The 18,376-nt window shown below is 38.6% G+C and overlaps 1 protein-coding gene across 2 annotated transcripts in view; it reads right to left on the bottom strand.

The window, feature by feature from the left end:
- Positions 1-18,376, bottom strand: part of TTC29 (tetratricopeptide repeat domain 29) — a 176,707-nt gene that overhangs the window by 108,382 nt on the left and 49,949 nt on the right. The window contains exons 1-2 of one of the 2 annotated variants that reach the window (XM_077176590.1): positions 4,896-4,976; positions 1,695-1,791 (exon numbers count right to left, since the gene is read on the bottom strand). In XM_077176590.1, coding sequence (XP_077032705.1) covers positions 1,695-1,791; positions 4,896-4,905 — 107 coding nt within the window. In that variant the 5' untranslated portion in view covers positions 4,906-4,976. Of the gene's footprint in view, positions 1-1,694; positions 1,792-4,895; positions 4,977-18,376 lie in introns of those variants that run through there. The other variant, XM_077176589.1, reaches the window with a different exon arrangement.

Below are 18,376 nucleotides of genomic sequence, written 5' to 3'. Positions count from 1 at the left end.
ATATCTTTGCATCTCCACTCTGATACACACGAGATGCCTGGAAAGGGTAATATGCACTTACTGACCATAAGGTTTATATAAATAGAATCTGATATCCCAACTGTAGAGGATGTTATCTTTATAAAAGTAATGTGAATTTATTTTTATCCTTCTGAGAAAGAGCACAAAGATTGTCTGGTTAATCACTCAAAGATAAAAGAAATTCAGCATTAGTGTTCCACATAAATCCATTACTTTGCTCTTTCCCTGTCTGTATTACAGTGCTGTCTTTCATTACAGTGATGAGAGTAAACTCTTTTCATAATGTTAGCTATTATAAGCATCACACTCCTTATTGCTCCGAGAATACTGAAGACACTTCACAAAGTTCATTTAAATGAAAACAAAATAGCTAAGCAAAGCAGAGCTATTTTGACATATCTGTATTTAAAACAATGTAACAGTGAAAACTTCTCTCACAAATGGTGCCTTTAAATTTGTTCCAGAATTTGCTGCTGCTGAGTAGCACCAGCAGAGGCTTGTGCTTCAAGGCTGCACAGTCCACAGGAGTTGCTGCTGATGTACACCTTATTGATATTACCATGAAAATTCACTTATAATCAACACCAAAAGGTTTTCAATATCAAAATTTTCAGACCAGAATAATAAAAATTTAGGAAGATCTTTGGAAGAAGGGAGAGAAAGTCAAAATCCCCAAACAGAAACAGTGAACTACAGCAGGCAAATTCCTATCAGCTTACTGCAATTAAAGAGCACTGCAGTTAAAAAGCATCTCAAAATGAAACAAAGGAAAGCCTGATGCCTTTCCATTGTCTTTACAAAGGTATCTTAATAAATAAAATTTAAAAAATCAGAGGGAAAGCCCTTAGAATCATATACAATTTAAAATGCCACCTGCCTTATAGCCAAAGTATGAATTTCTGACTTCTGATTGGTAACACCCTCAAACTTAAAGAAAACTAGAGTCAAGGGAAAAAAAATAAGCAAAAATTTGCAAACAAATTGCTGTATAACAGAAGTTCTGTAATAATCTGTATTAGACTGATGCAACTACAAATGTATAAATAACAAATACTCATCTCACCCAGGCTGTTATTATGGATGATGCTAGTGTAGCAATAACACAGAAAACATGGGCAGGTGATACTTAGGAAAAAATACACTAGGAAATTCCATGAACTCAAGAAAATCATTATGGCTTCCTATACACAATGAGAATTAAAAACATTAAAATTAATTAATTAATCAATGTGAAGAAAAGAGACTGTGACTTGGAATGGACATTGTTTCTTTTTACAGAATTGAGATGAGGATGGCATTTGCTAAAAGACACCATTTCTTTTCTTCCAGAGGTTGTCACTTGCCTTTTTCAAGTTACTTTATCCTTTTTTCTCTTGTGTTTTCATAATGACTCACAGTACTTCATAAAGTGTAAAAAAAGAGTTTGCTCCACCTGTAAGCTGGCTCCTATTTAATTTTAAATCACTCAGTTGTTAACAAGAAATCCATTTTAATCCAAGAGACCCATTTTTCTTTTCTTTTAATTGTGGGACTTTCCTAAGAGAGAATTTCCTTGCCTACAATTTCTGTAGTTTTAAATATTGCAAAAGAGTAAACACGATTTGTCACCGTGGCACAGCTGATTGAAGCTGTTCACAGCAAAAACGATGCTTTGAAAGAGAAGTGGTACCTACCTTGCAAACTCTAATGGGGGGCAAAGAGGCTGCTCTATGAACTTGGGATGTTCCCCTGGGCTTTGGAGGACTGCTTGAGGCAACACCTTCATTTGCACTAAAACAAACAAAACAAACAAACAAAACCAACATTACTTGAAACAACCCCTTCACAGCAATGTGGTTTCTTTTCCTTCTTGTGCTGCTTCCCAGGCCACTCTCTGTTTTTTTCCAGTGCATTAAAACCCAACTCCAGTGCCACACAAATCGCAGCACTACTTCAGTAGGACATAGCACAAAGGAATGTTCATTTAACTTTCCATGGATTTCTCACTTCTTTCACTGAGGTGCTTGTGATTTCCATAGGGACAGCTGATTCGGGAACCTGTTGTCTTATATATCAAGAGTTGCATTATCATTATAGTGCAAGGATTCCATATCGCCAGAGTTTTGTACCCCCTCAATGTTTCTCATAGGCAGCTCCTCTAAGCACTGACTCTTCCTGGTCCTTGCAGCAGCCATCTGACTCCAGACCCCACCAATCCACTCTTTTATAACACTGTTCTTATTGGCTACAGGTGTGGCCTGTTAACATCAGGCCTGCTCCTGATCTGGTTCAGCTGCAACTCTTTAAGGGATAAGATTACATTCTATACCATCTTCATTTACCCATACTGGATCCCCCTACAGGAACCAATACCTGCATGGGATTCCCCTGAGCTATCTCATTTACTTCCTCAAGTTATCTAGGTCCAAGTAGTGATAATAAGTTAATACACAACATGGACAGATGATGGAATATAAAGGGTGCAAAGCAATGACAGGCACTGTGTTAATGTTCAAAATCCTACATAATCATACTAGAAACAAGCTTTTGAAGGAAAAGAAAATGCAAGTAATGCTATACTTACAACACAGGGCTTCACTTACAACAAAAGCCAAAAGCCTCACAGTTATTTAGAATCGTCTGGCTTGTCATCTTGAAGTACATAAATGCTAATAGGACTTTTTTGTCATATAGAGCTACTGTGTTTTTTCCCCAAGTATTCAGTCTACACTTCCTACCATTAAAGTTTCAGCTGCCAGTTCCTTCATTTTGCATGTCTGTGATCTGAGGACGTTAGCAGCAGGAGCACCCTTACTTTTAAATTTGGTTTAATGTAGGTATTGCATGCCCTGCTGGTAGGCCTGAAGGCATAAACTTTTAATAGGGATGGAAAAACAGAATATAATAAGAGGGGGAAGAGAATTTAACTATTTGCTACATTTAGTGAAAGGGAATTTATTTTTTAGGAAATAGGTATTAGATATGAATGAATTTGTTACTGAATGATCAGCATCAGATTAGCAGATAGTTTATATATTAGCCTTTCTGGGATCAAAAGCCATTTCATTGATGCAGTATTTTGCTGTGGTTATACTGAAGTATTTTTTAATTGTGTTACTGAGAACTGAATAATAAGGAGAATTATAGTTTGAAAGGATGACAGGATAGCATATTTCTCCTAAGTCATTCTTTTGGGGCCTTGTACTAATGACACCATTTTTTACAGAAAGAAAATAGATATTATTTATAGATAAACTGGTCTGCATTTAGAGGCAGCAAAATTTAACAGAAGTGTGTCCTAGAAAAGAAAAAAAATCAATAGAACAAAAAACATATGGGTAATTCATAACTATAAAAGATTACACTTCTCACAGAGAATGACAGGTTTGTATACAAAAACTATATAGAAAGGAAAACCCCTTTTTAGGAAGATGCTATTCAGTGAGAAATAGTAATTGGACTTTGAAACAACAATATTGAAGCCCAGAGAAGATGAAAAGCTTTCTACAAGCTTCTTTGTTGTGAGGTATTAGGTGGGAAAATGAACACAGCCATGCCCTAGTGGAGGCTGAGGAATTTGGCAAGCCAGAGGGGCTGACTGCAGCTATGGGGCAGAAAAGCGGGGGAAGCAGCTGCAAGAAGACCCCCAGAGAGCCACTGCAGCAATGGAAAGCTATTGATAGGGAGCTCTCCTTTGGGGACTGCCACAAAGCACCTGGCTGGAGCACACAACGAGTCCTTGCTGGCTCACATGCTCCATGTTCCCAACTCACAGAAAAGAGGCTATCAGGCACACAGGCGTCACATGAGGCACATATGCAGACATTTTCTTAGCATGTTTCTGCCTCACAAGGACTAAAATACTGCCCTGGCTCCTATTTCAAACTCAAATTTTGGAGAGGAAAAAAACCCAAGCTGCTTCATAATAATGAAGCAACTTTTACTTTAGATGTGGGAGATTGCTTTCAGAGTGAAATGGAAGGTGTATTTCTCTTATTTCTCTCATTTCCAAGGTAACTAATTCTTACAGGTAAATTACAACCACAGACACATGACAGAAGGCACTACATCCTTCTGTAACCCATGCTTTTTCAGTCTTGTAAATTTCATTGCTGGTCATTTAAAGACCACTTTACATCTTGCTCCTTTATGATAAAGTCTGAGCCACGAATCATTTACTTCATCAAACACCCACAGAGTTCAGCAAAACACGAGGTGGTGCAGTTTGTTTCTAAAGAAGTGCTTCACTTAATCCCACAATGGAGGGAATCTCCCCATGGATGTAATTGCTCCAAGGTGCACTGAAGCCGAAGGTAAAACACCAGCTGATAGCAGTGGTGCCTTTCCCAGTACCTTTTGGGAAACCAGCTGGCTGCCCCTTTGCTCTTCCTACACATTTTCGGAGGTATTAACTGGAGGCTGAGGAGATTTCCCTCCCCGGGAAGGAGGAGAGGAAGTAGGGATGGATACACCACACGGCTGCCTTTGTGGGCATACCTGCTGCTATTGGCAGCTTGTAAGATAAAGGGACATCAGAAAGTGACAGAACAGACTTACTGGCACGCAGCTTTACTACACTGAAAGTAATATTGTAAATTGATAAAAAAAATAAAAACGAGCAAAACATTTTTGAAATCTAAAGCCAGCGTGATAGACGCTATTTGTTCCAAGTGACCCGGACGCGGTCACGGCCTCAGCCTGACCCGTATCCTCAATGCCCTCCGTCCCTGCGGCGCTGGGAATTCAGCCGCCATCCGCCGCTGCCTGGCTGTCACCAACCACCGCCCAGGGACACCTCAGCGTGTGCCTTCACCTGTCCCGCTACACACCCCGGCCCTTGGCTCCGGTACCGATAAAATGTACCCCCATCGGCCGGAGCTCCCCGGCGGACACACCTGGGCTCATGGCGCGGCCGCAGGACGAGCTCTCTCCGCCGGCCCGGCCCGGCCCTTCACGGGACGCCGCGGCCTCGCCATGGCGACGGGGCCGGGCGGCGCTGAGGGCCGGGCTCCAGGAGCCCTCACGGACCGTCCCACCCCTTCCCAGCGGCCTCGGGGAGGTGCTGAAGCCGGGTTAGACCCTGGAAAGCGCAGGGGCTGTGAGGAATCGGCACGGCCCGAGGTGTTGGTGCCCTTTCCAGGAGCTCAGGTGGGCTCCGAACGAGCTGCCTCAAACGGGAGCGTCCCTCAAAGCTGAGCGAGTTCCTGACGCTGGCAAGCAAAGAGCCAGGATCGTACGGACACCTAGGGAAGTGTGGGCAGTCTCTCAGATGCTGAAGGGTCACCTGCAGCGAACAGGTTTTCTTCTTTCACAGAATCACAGAATAGTTAGGCTTGGAAGGGACCACAGTGGGGTATTTATCTGGTCCAACCTCCCTGCTTAAGCAGCGTTGTCCCAGGGGCACATGGGACTGGACTGTGCCCAGATGGTCCATGAATATCTCCGGGAGGGAGGCCACAATCTCTCTGGACTATCAGTTCCAGTGTGTGGTCACTGCACAGTAAAGAAATTCTTCCTCATATTCAGGTGGAACTTCCTGTGTATCAGTTTCTGCTGTTGCCTCTTGTCCTATTGCTCAGCAGAGCACCAAGCAGAGCCTGGTCCATCCTCTTGGCATCCCTCCTACAGATACTGACAGTCCTTCATGAGGTCCCCTCCAGTCATCTCAAGCCTGGACAGGCTCAGCTCCCTCAGCCTTTACTTGTAAGACCAATGCTCCAGTCCCTGAATCATCTTTGTTGCACTCCATCCTTTCAGGACCTCTGAACCTTCCTGAAGTCTTTCAGGACTTCTGAGTAAGGGAAAAAGCAAGTAGAAAAAAAAATTAGACTGAATCTCTTGAGTAAGTGACAACATGAAGGCATTTGGTTTGTGGAAAATGTCCTCACTTTCTGTTGACGAGGGTTTGCTTCTTAATTTAAATTTAATGTTAAAGATACACATACTGTCACAAAGGAGCCGTTCTAAGGGGCTGGCCTGCTTGGCTGTCTGGGGGCTGGTCAGAAATGGAAATATTGAGAAGGAATCAATGAGCTTTTGCTACGTGCAAATGAAAACTGTAAGAGAAACCCAATTGGGATGTTACAGAATATAAAGAGCAGAGATTTTTTCGGTGACTTCTCTTTTCATGTTGGAAACTTGACACTGGCAGGAGATCATTTTTTTTTAGTACAGATTTGACCTAGTTTTTATTGCTACAACTGTTTGGAAAACAGGAATGTCAGAATCAATTGCTATAATCTATTTTGGAAGGATCAAGTGGACAGAAAGCACTTAAAAAATGTCATTATCTGTTTCTGAGTTGATGGCAATCGAAAACAAAGGATCTTGCATGTTTATGGGTCAATGTTCTAGTGGATAAGTCAGAAGCTGACAGGGTACTTAGCTGATATCAAATCACACTAGAGAACAGCATGACCTACGCCTTACCCACCTACAACACATAGGGAAAGCACTGCTGGACTGAGTGAATTTCAGGCTGAGTGACATATGCTGAAAGCCTCATGCTGCCAGTGTTAAAACATACTTGGAATTTCAAAATATTTTAAATGTCAATTTCCTAACTCAAAAAATGTTGCATCCAACACAGAGGAATTTTATATTAGACCTCATCTTGTCAGATGAAAAGGAATTGATCACAGAACTAAAAATTAGCCATAGCTTAGGTATAACTGGTAATGATTTGATCACATTTGATATGTGCAAACAGAATTAAGTCCAAGCCAATAACACATATACTTAATCCTTTGGAAGTGCCAATTTTATAAAGGTGAATATTATTATAAGGTAGGTCTGTTGGGAGAAGAAATTTAATCTGAAGTGAGAGAATAATAATTGGAAGTGGTTTAAGGGTGGTAGTGCAGATACCCATTCAGCCAGAATGCCACAACTAAGGAATATGTTCACTGAGAAGCCAGGGTGGTTTGCAAGGCAAACATCTGCAAAAGTGGAGAAAGAGTATGGTGCCATTCAAGTACACTGAAAGGTAGGAATTGTAGAAAATTGCTGTGGCAGGTAAAAGGTTATGAGGGAAATATACATATGGTCAACTGAGTTAAAATGAGGAAATTGGGGGGGTTTTGCAAGTATAGAACACAGAAAATTATCTGAATAGCAAGAAGACCCTATTAAGACCCAAAGATGAGAGCTTAAACCTTAATCAGTGACAAACTTCAAATGTTAAAGATATACATACTTGTTCTGTCATTTGGGAAGATGGCAGCTGATGTAAACATGTTGTTAAATATGTTGAAGAGTTGTTTTCTATTCAAAGATGAGGGAGAATGGTTCAGTTACTGAAAGAAAACTGCCATTAAAGCTTTTGGAATGAACATGTCTATCAATGTTCATATTCAGAAGTTCTTGAAATACTAAGACTTTTTTAAGGAGGGTGAAGCCTCCTTAAAAGTATTGTTCTAGTACCTTAAAAGAATAAATGGGATAATAATAGTTTACCAGTGTGACGTTGATCAGGCAAAATCCAGAACAGACTATATTGTTAACTCAGTTAACAAATAATTTCAAAGAACAAAGACATTTCCAATCACTGCTAAAAAAATCTTTATATCCTGGCAATCAGACTTTGCTGTCTTAATGAGGCTGCAGGTTTTGCTTATTGATGTAATTTAATTTGATTTCAGGAAAGCATTTGACTTATTATCATTTGGCTTTTTGGATTAAACACTTGAATGACACAATTATTTGTATCCTGTACATAAACTTACAAAGAAAACTTGTAAAAACAGAAAAGATAAACCAGCAGATTTAAAATTACTCTTAATATTCTGGAATGATATCTGGAGTACTTCACAAGCAGACATTTACGCCATGGCTACATCTCCTGTGTTAAACATATATAATTCATTTTACTTGGAAGCAAAGTAAGAATTTTTTTTATGGAGATGTGTTCAAAGGATCCTGCATGCCAAACAATATGTAAGATAGAGAGAACACTCTTTAGCAGAGAATCAAAGGCAGTCTACATCTCTATAGTAATATGAAGAGGCAGTAGCCTTTCTGTGGTTAAGGATGAAACCAACTCCTATTACAATGCTGTGTTCTAGCACCAATTTAATTTGCCTAGAAATGTTTAGCCTGCAAGTCCTGAAGAGAAAGGATGTCAGTCCATAGAAAAAAAATACAGTTGCTAGCACTTCTTTTGTTCCAATCATTACAGTGGGTTTTCTCCCAATTCTGTAAGCAATGATAGTGTCCAAGGAATGACAATATTTTATAGTAGATGCTCCTTGCAAAAGCTGCATGAAGAATTAATTTGTTTGACAAAAAATTGATTTCAGACATAGGCATATTCAAAAATGTAACCTAGCAAGGCAAAAAGTGCAATGTATTGATCACTATGAGTAGTTGATACCCTTAGGAAATATGTTTGTGCACCTGTAATGGTTACATGGAAAACAAATTGCTGTGCTAAAATATGGCAATGCCCAAAACTTACCAGGACATATCTGGATACTACTGAATACTGCTGATTAAAAAAAAGTGTTTTGATTCCTGCCTACCTGTTCATCTTTGGTCCCTGGTAGTTCTGATTTTCCTGTTACTTGTCCACCTGTCCACTACACAAAAATGCCTCAAACCTGAAGTGTCCCCAGTCCTTCACTTTAGAAGGGAGGGAAGAGGGAGAGGCTTGGTGAAAACTAAAGTATCATGGTGAAAAGCATGGAGGAAAAAAAAGGAGGAAAGGCCAAACTGTTAAAAATACAAAACCAGGGAACGGGAAGGGGCCAACACTGAGCGTGCTACCAGGTAGCAATCAGTGTACAGAGATTTTCTTGGCATTAGCCTGAGAGCACCTAATAAACTTAGTCATGAATGTTGGAATTGTAAATAATACATCTTTGCAAAAGTCATGCTCTTAAGGCTTTATATAATACCATTGTAAGCTCTATATTCTATGCAGATCCCACCAATCCACTCTTTTGTAACACTGTTCTTATTGGCTACAGGTGTGGCCTATTAACATCAGGCCTGCTCCTAATCTTTAGTAATTAGTTCAGCTGCAACTTTTTAAGGGATAAGATTACATTCTATGCCACCTTCATTTACCCATACTGGATCCCCCTACAATTCTACATGCATTACATGCAAAAGTGGCCCAGCATGCACCTTATATGTTATGATAAAATGAAATTTATGCTATCAATATCTCCTCCTGGTTCTCTTTACTTATTTCAGGTATTTTTATAGGTCTGCATCAGATGGATTTTCACCTACTGAAAAATTTGTTGCAATGTCAACTGACTTGTTTGACCTTCTTTTGAAAGCTGTCTAGAAAGATTTATATAAAAAGTTAATCAAACTACATCACTGACTCAGCTCATCAGAACAACTTTTTCATCACCATAACAATATCTTTGTGACATCTAGCTTATCATCATGAATTATGGGGGAAAGGATAAACAACCCATTAAGAAATTAAAGGCCCACAAAGGTGCAGTTTGATAAAGGATAAAAAAAACCCACGGGGTATGTATAATAAAATCTCTCTCCCCTGAAGAGTGATTGTTATCTTTCTTTCATGAGCGTCAAAGACCTGGAGCTTCTCAGTGCCTCAGGCAAGTGAGTTTGAAGGTCTCCTTCATGATTGAATGGGAAATTGTAATCAGAATTAGGTTATGGCTGTTTATCCTATAGAGCATTTAAAAAAATGTTTTATGTGTACAACTGATATTAGTAACTGAGAGGAAAAAGCCACTGTAATCACATTTAGAAAACTCCACTGTATTTTCAGTATTTAGTCTATGATTATCTGTTTATTCTGGTGTATGTTGGGACAAGCTGTTCCATGAAAAACTGAGCTAAATGGTTCTAAAACATTAATTTGTATAGTCTTCATCCTGTAATAAATGGAAGCCTGGGTAAAAGAACAGTGATGTACAGATAAAGATGTCTTTACAACCCCAAGAGAAATAAGTTATTCTTAAATAAGTTTTCATTTCCTGAGACAAAATATGCAGCCAATATTCTTACTGTACAGCAATTAATTATGCCTTTCTTTATCCTAATGGAAGACAGCAGTATTTACAGCCTTTCACACTCCTCTGAGTGAATTTCATGATGCTGTACGTGGTATGGCTTGTGGCTGAATGAGAATCTAACTAAATCAAGGGAGGTGCAATCAAAATGAATGACTTAAGTGATGACAGTAGAATTATCCTGTACAGTTCTGTTCCTTGTATGATAAATTATGCTTAAATTGGTAAAAAAAAATTATTTGAGATAATAAGAAAGACTGCCAGCAAGACATGCTCATATTCAGCTGGCAGATGAATTATTTTTTTCCCAATAAGCTGAAACTCCTAAGTTTTGCTCTTGGTCCCTGAAGATTGTTTGCACTTAATTGCTATTAAACTCTTCTTTTATTATAATTTTCTATTTCTGGTCACACCCATTGATTGCATCTCATCTAAAACACCGATACAGACAACAGCAATTATCATTGCAGGCAACATCTAAAACACTGATACAGGCAACAGATCCCTTTTTGTGATGGAGCCCAGCCCTGAGACCTGTGTGCTGCAGTGTAAATGATAACTATGATAACTAGGATATCTTTTGAGGTTGGCATATCTAAAATTCTCTATCTAGATGACTTCTGGAGCACTGTCAGTGACAGCCAGCACTGCCTTTGGCCTGTTCTCTGTTAGCCCACAATTTATAGGAACAGTGTTCAGATGGGAGAATGCCAGCAGAGGCTCACCTACATTCTAAAGGCTTACCTATAGAGGTTTATAACTTAAAGTAGCAGGAGTGAAAAGGCATGCAAGGGTCACGTCTAGGAAAATAATGTGTTGTTCTTACTAAGGCAACATTTAGGTGTGTCATGCCAGAGATAGTTCACATCCTTTGGGTTCAGTAGGTCAGGTGATTAATGGATGTTTATGCTACACTGTGTAAACTCCTTTCTATCCATAAGGCTAAGAAATGTTTCTCCTTTTTTGGTGGAGTAGGTGTTTAAATTGAATTTTGGGATGAAAAGCACTTTGTATGCACATACTTCCACATCCAGTACCACTGGGTACTTACCTCCAAACTTGAAGTTAGGCATTGTGATAAACCTATCCATTATACTACCGGAACTTTGTCATAGTGTCCCTACTAAATTATTTTGTGAAAGTTTCTCATACATTAGATTGTTGTTATCAACCAGACACAAAAGTGATACCGAAACTACAATGGAGGCCATTTTAACATTCCCTATCAGTGACATGAATATAGGATTCATTTATTAATTGTAGCTGATTAGCCACAAGGCAAACATTTAATTAAACCTTGGGAGACAATAACATTGCACATAAATTATCCATTTAAGAGCACATAGGTCTTTTTATTTCATTAAAAATTGTTTAACCAATAACAACATATCTAAAGTTCAATCTGTATTTGCAGAGCATTTGAAGCCAGAGAATTCCCTAGTGCATTGCTGGGGTTTTTTTTCAGACATTTATTTCCTGATGTGTTTTGATTTGTATTTACTTACCATTTGTTCATGCTGTTTTCCTGATTAGTCAGACTGCCACTCAAATCATGGGTTAACAATAGATTTAAAAATTCCTACCAAATTATTTACTTTTAAAATTATTTCAAAATAGTCTAAAAGATATGTTATGTGCTCATGGGATTTAGAAAAGCAAAAATCCAAACGAATGTGATGTATTATTGCTATGAATTGAAGGCTTCTCTTTTGAATTATTTTTGTCCAATGCAGTTATTTTCTGTTCTTCTAGCACTGGGATTTTTTTCCTGCAAGAATATATGCTTATTGTTTTATATGTTTTCCTGAATACTGGCATATTATATTAAATGTATTTTTAGATTCAAGCAGAAAGATGACTGCTTAAGAAACTGTTATATTAGTCTAAAATTCAGTTTTCCACAAAAGCCCCCTACTTTTGGTGAGTTTGAGAAGATCATTATCTGCTCTGTGAAGTGACTTTAAGAACTGAGAACACCCTTAAAACATTTGTGGTCAGCCATAAGCTTTGTAGGCAGGTCATTTTTCTTTTTTCAGCATATGTTTTCTACCCAGAACATCTTCTAAATATTATAGACTGAGGCAAAGATATCTTACAAGTAGCCAAGGGAAAAAAAAAACAAAACCTCTTGATAAAAATAAAACCAGTTTATATAATGTAATGCACTGATTCTTATTTCATATCATTAATAGGACTTAGAGCCCAACCTCAAAGTTGTAAGAGCTTGATACTAAATTCTATTTCACTATCCTGTGGTAATTTTTAAGGAGCATAGGGAAGCATGATGTGAGGTATGCTTCATTTTCCTTCAGTGTTTTTATATTTACATAAAATTACAAAAGTGTCATACAAATATTTGTGTCTCAGAGATTACAGATATTTTCTGGAAATAAGTCAAAGGATATTCCTGCAAATGTTAATGCCAGCTCACATGCCTGCCACCTTCTTTACCTGGCTTTTATCTCTGTAGACAATACTAGAGCAGGGATTTTGCCTCTCTGTTTTCGAAGTGTCTTATTTATAGGAATACAGTGAAAACAGATTCTGCTTAATTGTGAGATAAAAGCACTTCTGAAAATCAGTCTGGTGAGGTATTACCAATGCTTTGCAAATAATTATTTCTTCTGCCAAGATATTGAAACCAGACAAGCTACCTTGTCTTGTAATAGAACTTTTCTTTAAAAATTGCTTAAGGAAATGAGCACCATCAAGGGAGCCAATATGATTAAGCCTTAGAGATGAGCCCTCTAATATCCCAAGCTAGGCTCTTTCCATTCAGATTTGGGAATTTGCTCTGTGACTTACCTAAGCAGTTGTTTTTTTTCTCTTTTCCCATTTTATTTTTGATTTGGAAAGAGAGGATAAAAAAACCCAAAACATCTAGAAATCAATTATCAAATAAAAGCAAGCAGACAAAATAACCACACCAAAACACAAACGCTGAAATGCAGTAGATTTGCACAACTGCCTATGAAGTTAAATATAGGTTACTACATTCATCTACAAAGATATTTAGATGGCAAATGGAAAGTAGCTGCTCTGAACATCACATTCATATATAATTGAAGTACCCGAGAGTAAAATACTGAGGCACGATAGGTGACAACTGATAAAAACAAGAGAAGTAGTATAAAACAGGATACAAAACTCTGGGGAATATAGGGAATATCTAACACAGGCTGAAGAATCTACAATAACTGTATCAAAATTACCAGATAATACAAAAATAATAACTGAACTGAGGAAGCCAGAGAATTCAGCAGAAGTGCTGCTGTTGGAATGATCCTTACTGGAACCAGAAAAAATGTGCGTGATTTCTTTAACTACCACACAAAGAAGAGGAAGATTTTTAACTGCCTGCAAGATGCCCAGAACAGAGAAGCAGGAGTTTCCCAGCAAAAGCCCCTGGCTTCAGTCATTCTTTATGGATCTGCCTCAAAACAAAGTGTTCACAGATGAAGGTGATATTTCTTGTCCCTCAGTTTGCAGGGATGTCCAAGTGTAACCCCAGTTAATACTGGTCCAGTCTAACTCTACCCTTATTTTCTTGCTTATCTGGTCAAAGTAAAATCTTTTGGAGCCTAAAGCAGAAGACAGCAGCTGGAAATATTAGTTGAGGGCCATAAATCCTGAGAAAAGCATTATCACTACGCTAAGAGCAGAACTTGGGTCTACGTGCAGTCGCAGTAGGCTTTGACGTAAACGCCTTTGTCTTGTGGTGGCTGCAAGGCCCAAACTGTTGAGTCACATTCTGCCCTAAATGTGAAACAGACGTTTGTGTCTGTTTCTCATGAATTAGGCTTTGGGAGAGCATGTTTATTGAAAACAGATGGTTTTGGCATTCTTCCACGGACAAGCTTCATGCTATTGTAATTGTAGTACACATCTGTGTACACCACAGCTTCCTAAGATGCAGAGAATTCAGGCATGTTTTCTATCTTGATGCTCTGTGCTGACCATCATTTGCCACAAATTTACTGGTGCTCTGAATCTGAAATTTCTCAGCTCCAGAAAGGATGATATTAAAGGTGGTTTTTCTTGGGACTTGACCATGAACTCAAAACCTTTATAAACTGGAGTACTGAGCGTAGTTCTGGTCCTGCTAACATAAGAAGGACATGGAACTGTTAGAGCAAGTCCAGAGGAAGGACAAGAAGTTGATAAGAGGGCTGGAGCACCTCTCCTATGAAGACAGGCTGAGAAAATTTGGGCTTTTCAGTCTGCAGAAGAGAAGGTTGTGTGGAGACCTTGTAGCAACTTTTCAGTCTACAGCAGGGCTACAGGGAAGCCAGAGAGAGACTCTTTGGTAGGAAAAGCAGTGGTAGGAAATTTAGAAAATTTAAGGAAATTTAGGTTGGATCTTAGGAAGAAATTCTTTACTGTGAGGTAGTGACACGCTCACACAGGTTGCCCAGAAAAGCTGTGAATGCCCCCATCCCTGGAAGTGTTCAAGAACAGGTTGGATAAGGCCTTGGGCAACCTGGTCTAGTGCAAAATGTCCCAGTCCATGGCCATGGCATGGAACTAGGTGGTCTCTAAAGTCCATTCCAAGCCTTAATATTCTATGGTTCTATGATTCTATAACAACCCATTACCTTTATGTTGTAACAACATTAGTTCAGCTTTGTCTTAAGTGTTGCCAGATAGATGTTCTTACAGTGTGATTAATGATGATTTCTTTGAACAATGTTCATTAAACAGTTTGAGCTAAGTACATGGGAACAAGCTGAACTGAAATTGTATTTTAGTAACATGGCCCACTGGGAGATGAATTATGGCAGTAGTAAAGATAATAATTTGAGTTTACTGCTAGAAAGATTGGAAACTAATGTCCATAATGAAATTCAACATTACCTCCTCCTGAATGATACACTGTAATGTCAGGCATCCATCTGTCCTTGGTGTTGGATTTGTTAAGAGGAATTTATGGTCTCCGGAACCCAGTATGGAGGATTCAGCCAAGATACTTCTGCTTTGCAGAACCAGTCTTGTCTGCCATAACAATTTACATTAAGTCAGGGTTAAGAATCTTGCATAATATAGGTTTTTAAGGACCTACATTATAATCTTATAATAATCTAATTTTGTAATTTTAACAAGCACCCTCTTGTCCTCTCTGTGAACTTTGCCTCTCAACTCTCCTCAAGGCCTCACAGTGAATCTGTGCCCTCTTTAACCTGAGCAGAGTTCAGGCACTGCCTTTTGGCCTCTGCACTCAGCCTTAGTGTGCGCTTTCCCTGCACGCTCCCTGGGAGCTGGGTCCCTGCTGTCCAGCCAGGAAAGACTTTACAAAGACAAGCTCCCCAGGAGCCATCAGGCATTTCTTTCTCTTCTCCATTGCAAATTAACTGGCAAATGTTCCTAAAGTATCATAGCAGAGAAATATGGTGACTGAAGTGTATGAAATACAGGAATTTGTAGAGATTGTACCTAGATTTTAACAACATAAAGAGCTGAAAAACTTGGTGTGAGATACAGGCAGCTGCCTGGCTTGTTTCTGATGAGCTGGTGATTCTCCTTCCTTGTGCCTTGTATTTCTCCTTCCTTGTGCCTTGTGTTCCAGTATTGCTGTTTCTTTCCCTCATTACAGCTAAATTTTTGTTTTTCTAGAACTCATAGCAACATGGACCTTCTCCCTAAAAGAGCATTCCTTTGTTTTTGCTGTCTTTATCTTACTATATTTTTCTCAGTATTTTTATGGTGTCTTTTGAAGAGGGACATAATTCTGTGTCCATACAGATAGGGATTAGGCAAACAGGGCAGCACAACATACAGAAACACTGGCAGGCATGCCCAGAAAAGCAGGTCATACAGTTTATGACACAGTCATATGCAAAAATTACATATTTTGTTCTTCCCAGGAAAGATTTAGTCAAGAAACATTCATCTCAGATCACTTATTTACATACATGAAGACACATGATGACACCACATACAATGTCTAGTAAAAGTAGTGGCAAAAGTAGGATATCAACATAAAATTTTAGGTGGTTTATAAAATGAAATTAAGGAAGATCCATTAAATGATGAAATAAAATTAAAATCTGTTCTTATACAGTCACTGATCACTTAATGGAACAATTTTCATTTAAAATTTTTAAGTCTTTGCAGCGTATCTGTTTCATTTGTATGTGAAGAAAGTCTAGTCAAATCTGCCACTCAGTCTTAAAAGATTCTGTTAATTCAAACAGTTTCTTATCCAAAAAATTTGTACTTATTTTAAAAGGTGAGATAATCTCTAATTATTATAATGCCAATAACTGGCAGGTTAGAAAAGCAGAGAAGCAAGTCTTCAGAAAATTTACTTTCTGTTTATGTCTTCACAGCTGCCAGCTGTATTTTCAGTAATTGACAATAATATATTGTTGAATTAATAGACATGCTATACTTTTTTATGTTTGCACAAAAATTGAAGCAGAGGATAAATATGCCTGATAATTGTATGTATAATTTGAAAGTAAAATTGATAAGTTATTGTTAATTTTCCTGTGAGTTAAAAAAGCTTTGGGATTGAAAATCCTATGTACCTACACAAGTCAAGCATTTCTCCTCCTTTAAAAATTCTACAGGATTTCTGTAGCAATGATTTCAGACACTCTAAGTAATAAGAGCAATACTACAGTTTGCAGTAATTACTATAGAATATGGTATTTTATAAAGGTGGCATATTTCACCCAGTAAAACTCAGTTATTCATGTTTTAAAATTAATGTGCTCTAAGGTAAACAGGTAAATAATAAAGTGCAAAGATACAATTATGCAGATAGAGAAACAAGTGTGAAAATCTAGACTTCCCTGTCTGTATTGATATAATCTGCATACAGTTGCATTTCAGCATGTTGTTATTACAAAAGGGTGAGGAAGACATAAGATTTTTCTGGATGTGGATCTTATTACTAAGGCAGAAAGTGGTAGCTAATTCTGCAAAACAGAACTTCACACCAGTAAGAATATGTAGATCTAAAGTGCTAAATGCAACACATTGAGTATTATGGAGTGGCTTTATTCTTTGATAGACATCTGAGTTATAATTTGTAATCATTGGTCTAACTACTTTTGCCTTTGTCACTGTTTAACCTCAGCCAGCAACCCAGCCTCTGGCATCCCTTTGCTCACTGCCCCACCAGCAGGACTAGGGAAAGAACTGGAAAGGTAAAAGCTGGGAAACTCATGGGTTGAGATAAAGACAGTTTCAACAGGGAAAGCAAAACCCACAAAAAGTAAAGAGCAAAACAAGGAATTAATTTCCTGCTTTCCATGGACAGGCAGGTTCAGTCATACCCAGGAGAGCAGGGACCTGTCACAGGTGACTTGGGAAGACAAACATCACTTCAAACATCCCCACATACTCATTTTTACATACTGAGCATGATGTCACACGGTCTGGAACATCTCTTTGGTCAGCTGGGGTCACCTGTCCTGGCTGTGTCTCTTCCCACACCCCCTTGCCCACGTGGCAGTAGAAAACATCTCTGCATTATCAACCCCGTGTTCAGCACAAATCCAAAGCACAGAGCCATAGCAGCCACTGGGTACAACATAAACTCTGCTGCAGCCAAAGCCAGCAGAGCCTGGCTCCCAAACACAGCTTTCCACTCTGCCCCTGTTATTTCTATTTGCTATTGCCACAATTATTGCAGTATCTGTTGCATTAGTAACAGCCAACTTCACATGGGGATACATTTTCCAAATGCCATTTGGGTAATAAAATACCAATCCCACTGCATGTTTTCCCTCCCAGGATTAGCTGGTGTTTGTTCAAACTCAGTCTTGAAATGAGAAATATTTATTCTGAGTAGGACAAGGTCATAATCTTTACAGAAGATAAAACACTTGAATGCTTTAATGTATTTTCGTGGTTGTAACTGGTGGCACCTTTAGAGTAAATCAGGCAGTAAAATCTGCAGTGATTCACTTTTGAGTGCATGACATGATTTAAGTTATCATACGACCATAGTTAAGGTTACAGCTGCAAGTTAGTCTAAAATAATGTCCCTGATGTCTTTACATCTAAGAGCTTTCTACGCTGATAAGAGAATTCTTGAACACATTGCTTGCTTTTGCATAACATTTTTTGTACATCAAATGATTCTGCATCTTTCCTGCACATATGGCCATGGTATTTTAGTCCTTATTTTCTTTTCAAGTGTTAGCATCTTAAGTGGAATAAAGAGCTGATGTCAGGTGTCAGTTTGCATCACCTTTTCTGATTCCAGTCTTGTGCTCTGATTCAGGCATTCCCACTGCTTATTCCAGTTACATCTTTTGAACTTCCTGTTCCCATATAGATAATTGGGTATCTTGCACAGTCCTTTTCTAGACAGAATAAACGTACCACTTTTGGGTTATCAGTGTAATCTACGGTCAGTTTTTATGCAGTAT

Source organism: Agelaius phoeniceus, chromosome 4 (genome assembly GCF_051311805.1).
Source record: "Agelaius phoeniceus isolate bAgePho1 chromosome 4, bAgePho1.hap1, whole genome shotgun sequence".
NCBI lineage: Eukaryota > Metazoa > Chordata > Aves > Passeriformes > Icteridae > Agelaius > Agelaius phoeniceus.
This window is presented reverse-complemented; position numbering and strand designations above follow the sequence as displayed.